General features: G+C 56.5%; 1 protein-coding gene across 3 annotated transcripts in view; it reads right to left on the bottom strand.

The window, feature by feature from the left end:
- CRHR1 (corticotropin releasing hormone receptor 1) overlaps positions 1-6,714 on the bottom strand; it is a 41,334-nt gene that overhangs the window by 11,926 nt on the left and 22,694 nt on the right. For 2 of the 3 annotated variants that reach the window (XM_014531907.1, XM_014531910.1), the window contains exons 3-4: positions 5,677-5,796; positions 355-440 (exon numbers count right to left, since the gene is read on the bottom strand). In XM_014531907.1, the coding sequence (XP_014387393.1) occupies positions 355-440; positions 5,677-5,796 (206 nt within the window). The remainder of the gene's footprint in view (positions 1-354; positions 441-5,676; positions 5,797-6,714) is intronic. The other variant, XM_014531916.1, reaches the window with a different exon arrangement.

The following is a 6,714-nucleotide window of genomic DNA, read 5'->3' as shown; positions in this document are numbered from 1 at the left end:
TGGGGATTAAATAAATAAAAGGGCTTTTTCAAGCTGCCCTGCCCCCACTCCCACCCCCGATTCTGATATAGCCCCTGGCTGCACCTGGATATGTCGCTCAGGAGGGAGAGGTGGAAAATGGATGAAAACCTGTCCCAGCGAGCAGGTGGAAGGAGGGAAGGAAGGAACGAGGACTCCTCGCATCAGCCTGCCCACTGCCTACTGCCCACGTGGCACAGCCTCCCTCCTGGATACATGAGTTTGAGTTCCCAGGGCCTTGCCATCAGCCTCTGGCTCCCCCACCCTGACTGGCCCCCAGCCAAGTAGCAGGCAAGACCTCGGCTGGGGGCCCTGGTAGCCGCATGGCAGCCTCACCTCCTCGCTGAGGATCTCCTGGCACTCTGAGTAGTTCACGCGGGCGGCCCAGCTGCCGTTGGCCAGGCACTCTCTGTAACCGTTGTCTGGACAAAGGAGAGAGAGGCAGAGTGACCCGCGGTTCCTCTCCCAAATAGCAACTAGGGATCTGTCTGCCCCTCCCCCTGTCCATCTATCCATCCACCTGGGCCAGCACAGGGCCTGACTGCTGGTGAAGCTGGGGAGAGGGGCTTCCCTACTACCCCAGCTTCCTGCCTCTTTCTGCCCCCTGGATCCAATAGGGGCCCAGTGTGGACTCCAGCACCTGACCATGGGGGCACGGCTCTGCCCACTCGTGCTGGCACGATCATGCCCACGAGACTGGCCCTTGGGCAGTCTTGACCAGCTCACTGGGCTCTTCCCTTGCAAGCCCTTATGTGGTGGCAGATTATGTGGTGGGTGCCCTTCTGAGGACTTTCCCATTTTGGGGTCTCGCGTGACAGCAGAAATGAATGGTGAGGTCTGATGAGTCAATCTCACTCCCGAGGCTGGGCATGATATGGCGGAAGGGTATGTGGTGGCAGCTCACGTGGCACAATGAAACGACAGGGTGTCCTAGGGTGACTATTGCGGTGAGGCTCTTGTGGGGGGTCCTCACGTGCTCCACGGGGGTGAGGCTCAGAAGGGCAGGTGCTGGGGAAAGCCCCCATGGGGGCATTTCTCCATGTTGGGAACATCCCTGGTGGAGGTCTCTTGGGACAGAAAATGACAGGGTTGTGCTGGGGACCTCACAGGGGGTGGGTCTCATGTAACAAGTGTCTCATTATTAGGACCTCTACAGCTGGCTCACAGACTGGCACGAGGGGCTTCCCTACTACCCCAGCTTCCTGCCTCTTTCTGCCCCCTGGATCCAATAGGGGCCCAGTGTGGACTCCAGCGCCTGACCATGGGGGCACGGCTCTGCCCACTCGTGCTGGCATGATCATGCCCACGAGACTGGCCCTTGGGCAGTCTTGACCAGCTCACTGGGCTCTTCCCTCGCAAGCCCTTATGTGGTGGCAGATTATGTGGTGGGTTCCCTTCTGAGGACTTTTCCATTTTGGGGTCTCACGTGACAGCAGAAACGAATGGTGAGGTCTGATGAGTCAATCTCACTCCCGAGGCTGGGCATGATATGGCGGAAGGGTATGTGGTGGCAGCTCACGTGGCACAATGCAATGACAGGGTGTCCTATGGTGACTATTGCGGTGAGGTTCTTGTGGGGGGTCCTCACATGCTCCACGGGGGTGAGGCTCACGGGCAGGTGCCGGGGAAGGCCCCCACAGGGGCATTTCCCCATGTTGGGAACATCCCTGGTGGAGGTCTCGTGGGACAGAAAATGATAGGTAGCAGGGTTGTGCTGGGGACCTCACAGGGGGTGGGTCTCATGTAACAAGTGTCTCATTATTAGGACCTCTACAGCTGGCTCACAGAATGGCACATGGCAGTGGGGAGAAAAGACAGAAGAGTGGCCCAAGGAGGGGTGAGGTCTGTGCAGCCATCAGCTGGACTACAGCCCAGGACCTGTCACCGTCTAGGGATGGGGAGGAGCCCCATGGTCTGAGGCCTGGATTCAGGCCCTGGGATGACAAGAGCTGCACAAAGGGCCCCCCTGGGCGTGTCACCAGGACTCTGAAACCCAGTAGGGAAGGGACAAGAGAGATCCCAACTTCAAGTCTTCCTCCTTTGCTGGTAAAGGTAGTCCTGTCCCACCCTGTACCCCGTCCAGCATCAGTGGCTCTAAAGATATTTCCTTGACTTAATTCCTCACTCCAGGCAGAACTGGCTGGAAGGGAATTGAGTCCTGAGCCATTTCCGCTGGAGCCTCTGTCCTGCTGCAGGCCTTTCCACAGTTCCCACTGACCCTCATGTCACGGGGCAGGAGGACAGCTGAGAGAACTGTCTGAGTCCCAGTCCCTGAGCCTGGGGCCCGGCAGGGGCAGAGCAGTGTGTGAGAGACAGAGGTGGGGGCCCAGGGCCGGCTCAGTGCTGCTGTGCTGCGTGAGGAACTGGGGCCCGCTGGCCTCTGGGGCCCCTCTGCTCATGTGCACCAGGGAGGGCTGGACTAGTGGACCCCCAAGGGGCCGTCCAGCCTAGGAGCTGCCTCTCCGCTGGCAGCATCAGGACCAGAGGGAGAAGATGGTGTGGGCGGTGGGGGGAGACGCTACTGCATCACCGAGAGAGGGAGACAGGGTCTGGCCTCCAGGGCTGCAAGGCTGTGAGGCCTCCTCGCTAACCCCGCTCCCCAGCCCCTCTGCTGAAAGGCCGCTCACGCCTCTGTAGCAGGCCAGTGGGGAAACAGGCTAAATGGGTTTTTAAAGCTCTGCTCAGCTTCTCTGCCAGTGGGCCCGAGTCTCAGCGGAGTTGAGCCTTGGGCAGAGGCTACGATGCTGCTCACTCTCTCCTAATTGCTAAATGAAGGATAAGCTACCAGAGGGCTGAGAGCTTAGTGACAGGGTTTTTAGGGGGGTCTGGGGGGAGGCAAGGAACCAGGGGATCCAGTGTCTCTGCTCTGTCTGCAAAGAAAGGGACTTGGGGGAGTGGTTCTTGCCTAAGCGAGGCAGAACAAAGCCGTGTTAAGAGCATGGCTCTCCACCCAGACAGTCTGGGTTCAAAATCTGGCACCGTCCCTCACTAGCTGTGTGACCTTGGGCAAGTCACACAACCTCTCAACTTCCTTCCTGAAAGACCAGAATTAACAACAGCTCTACCGATTGGTTGAGTGAGCATTGTAGTTAACTATGCAGAGTGCTTGGAGCTCCACCGGCCGGTGGCTTGAGCTGTGGTTGTTATTATTATTGTCTTGGAGCTGTATTTACATAAGACTTAGAACATGTCACTTGTCCCTATCAAAGGGGGTACTGGTGGGGCTAACAAGAGCCATGCTCTTAGCCTAAGCCCCCCATTCACACCGCACATGTGGGGCCAGGAGCTGGAGTCCCTACCCGGCCGGGTCATCCAGAGGGAGCAGGCTTTGGTGGGGAGGCAGGAGGCGACCCTGAAAGAAAACAGGCCTGACAAGCAGGGAGTCGTTGCCAGGGAGGATGCGACCTCCTTGTCTTTGATTGCTGAGCTGAGCAGTCTTCCCGGAGAATCATGGGAAAATGGATATTTTTGGAAATTCTCCCCATGTCTTTGAAGATCAGATGCAGCGGGAAGGAGGGCATTAAGGAGAAGGCCAGGAAGTCCCAGCAGCACCTCATCAGTAAATAAATTAATTAGTGTTTAATGATTAGGTGCAACTCTGGGTTCTCACTCACTATTGATTGCATGGGCGTGTTCCTCACTGTTCGACACTAGGCATCTGGAGAGGGGGATCTGCCAGCCCAACCCCCACGACTAGGGACCATCGCCCCCAGCTCCTCTCCTGGGATCACAGAGGGAAGACAGAGGAGGCCGAAGAGCACCCCACCCAAACCTCCCTCTCACCCTGCAGGTGGAGCAACTGAGGCCCAGTGGGAATGCCGAGGTTCTTCAGCCAGTTACACACGGAGCTGGGGCTGGAACCCAGGACTCCTGGCTTCCATTTAAGGCATGGCTGGCGAATTGAGTGGCACATGCCCAGGCACTGAGTTCTGAAAACACTCACTTTGGGGCGTGTCAAGTCATCCTTGGGGACAAGAGTGGAGGAAGCTCATAGGGAGTGGCCAGGGCTGGCTATAATTTGGTGGGGCTTCAGCTGGAGAGAGCCTGGCCAGCCCCACTCAGGGGTATGGACTTGACCATGGAGGCAATGGGGAGTCATAGAAAAGGTGACTCCAAACAAGGGTGTGATGGGGTCAGATGCAAAACAAAGGTTAGAGATCGGGTATCTTGGACAGGGACAGTGGCATTGGGACTGGGGGCAGGGAGGGCTAGACATGAAAATCACTTTGGAGGTGAAAGGCAGGACCTGGTACCTGAGAGGGAGAGGGACCTCCCTCCAACACACCCCCATAATGCACCAGCCCCAATGCTGCCTCCTTCCTGTAGGTACACAGCATTGTGGGTGGAGTAGCAGGAGGGCTCTGACTCTCAGTGTGGCCCTGCTTCTAAGCTTTGTGACCCTGGGCAGCTAACAGCCTCTGCCTCCATTTTCTAACTGTGAAATGGGCCTTACTAAACTGGAGGCTGGCTGCTGTGCACCCCAAGCTTTCCTCTGAGGTCCTTCTGCCCTTCCTCTTGCCTGATGTCCCCCCACACCCCTACCAGTCTTTCTTCTCCTTCTGTGGGTTCCAGGCACATGAAGCTGCTTGGTCTGGCTGTTCCAACCTCCTTTCTGGCCCCAATGCCTCCCCAGGGCCTTCCAACCCTTTCTTGGCTGCAGCCCCCAACCCTAACCTTAGTCCAGCTGGTAAAGGAGAGAGGGGCAGGAGATGGAACTTGGGAGCTTTGAGCTAATGAAGTATTAGAAGCCATGTCATCTATCCCTCTCCATCCTCAGAAAGGGGGCAGAGGGCCATAAGAGGGGGGAGATGTGCTAAAGGTCACATAGCCTGTCTCAGAGTGAACCACCTGGTGTCTGTGGCCCCCCTGTACCCTTTTGGGGCCCTGAGCTCGGGCCCACCAGACCCGGGACCCCACCCGGGACCCCCCCTCCCCTTGGACAGGTCGGGACTCTGGCCTGCAGGTGTTGCTGTCTTGATAGGCAGGGGCTGTGAGTCATTGACAGGGGAGAGCAAATTAATTCTGAGGGTGACAGGTGACATAGCAAGGAGCTGCAAAGCCTGGAGGTGGAGGCTCAGGGCCTCAGGGGAGCAAGGTGTTTACAAAGGGATCAAATATCTGAACACTGGGTTAGTCCTCCCCTACCCCCACTCCACCTGTGGGCCCGTATGGGAGGCCAACATGGCTGTAGATCATGACTCGGAGTCCTCCGCCTCCAGGCTCATAACCTGGGCCGGCCTCATAACAGCTCTCAGCTCAGGGTTCTCATCCCAAAGTTTGGCCTGTTCTGAGGATTCCCGCCCTCCCTCATGGGGTTGTTGGAGGCTCAAGTTGACCTTGTCAACTGCAGAAGGAAGTGTCACACAGGCCTGGATGCAAGTCCAGCTTCACCTCTTCCCACCTGGTGACCTTGGGCAAGTTTCCTAACCTCTCTGAGCCTCAGAGGCCTCAGTTGCATAATGAACACTATCCAGTTATATATAGTGTCTTCCGGGGGTATTGTGAGAATCCACAATGTGAGCGCACAGTGCCCAGCAGAGCAGAGCTGGCCTTTGGTAAATGGTAGCTGCTGTATCCACGAGAGGTACTGTTATTATCGTTTTTGTCATTATTATTTCCCCCGTCTCCACCAAGTCGGTCCTCCACAGGCCCCCTTACTTGTGGTGTTGTAGCGGACACCGTAGAAATAGGCAGGGCAGGGTCGAACCACCAGCTGCCCCGCAGGGCTCTGGGGCCAGCAGGTGCCAATGAGGTCCACGGATGCATTGCACTGCAGCCCTGGGGGCAGAGACAGCTGGTGAGGCAGAGCAAGATCCCCCTCCAGTGTCCTCCCCACCTCCCGATAGGCCCACACACACCAACGGGGGACAGGACAGGAGCGATGGCCCTAGTGCAGAGATCGCTCATCCTATGCAGGGGAAGACACCAGGGAAGGAAACTGATCTGATGCGATGGCACTAGGGAGCCAGAGTAGATTCCAGAGCAGAGGAGGAACAGAGATGGCAGGAGGTGATGTTAAAAGCTGAGGTCCTGACTGGCATTTAGCGGAAGGCTGGACATGCTTCAGGTCCCTCTGCTCTGTAACCTGAGGACACTTTTCTCGGCACGTCACTTGGGGCAAACCTGAGCTCTCAGACTTCACAGAGTGGAAAGGAACCAGCCAACCCCTGACCAGTCCCCCTTACACGTCTTCAGAACCAAATCATGTCTGCTCTAGCCCTGCAGGGAGGAACCAGCTAAATGAAGTTGGCCTGCCTTGCAGCTGGCCTGATGACCACATTTACTGAACACACACTGCTTGCAGTGTCCTCTGCGCTGTGCCCTGAGAGGACGGACGGAGAAGAGACCACGGGGAGAAAAGGCAGGGAGACACCATCCAGGGGAGCAGAAAGGACACTGAACCAGGAGTCTGGAACCCTGACTTCAGACTGGGCTGTGTTACTAATTTGCTGTGTGACCGTAGGCAAGTCACTTGCCCTCTCTGGACCTGAGTGTCTTTACAGTAAAATGAAGTGGTTGGATCTGATCAGAAATTCTTAATCACAGTTCATGGAAGCTTTCAGGGTTCATAGAGACTCTGAGATTAAGTGAAAAACTTGGTCTATATGTGCATTTTGCTTAGGAAAGGGACCTTGGCTTTCATTAGATTCTCAAAGGGGCCTGTGACTTTTAAAAGGATGTAAGCAGATGAATTAG

The sequence above is a fragment of the Myotis brandtii genome, unplaced genomic scaffold (genome assembly GCF_000412655.1).
Source record: "Myotis brandtii unplaced genomic scaffold, ASM41265v1 scaffold120, whole genome shotgun sequence".
Taxonomy (NCBI): Eukaryota; Metazoa; Chordata; class Mammalia; order Chiroptera; family Vespertilionidae; genus Myotis; species Myotis brandtii.
The sequence above is the reverse complement of the archived record's forward strand: the minus strand, read 5'-3'. Positions and strand labels throughout refer to the sequence as shown.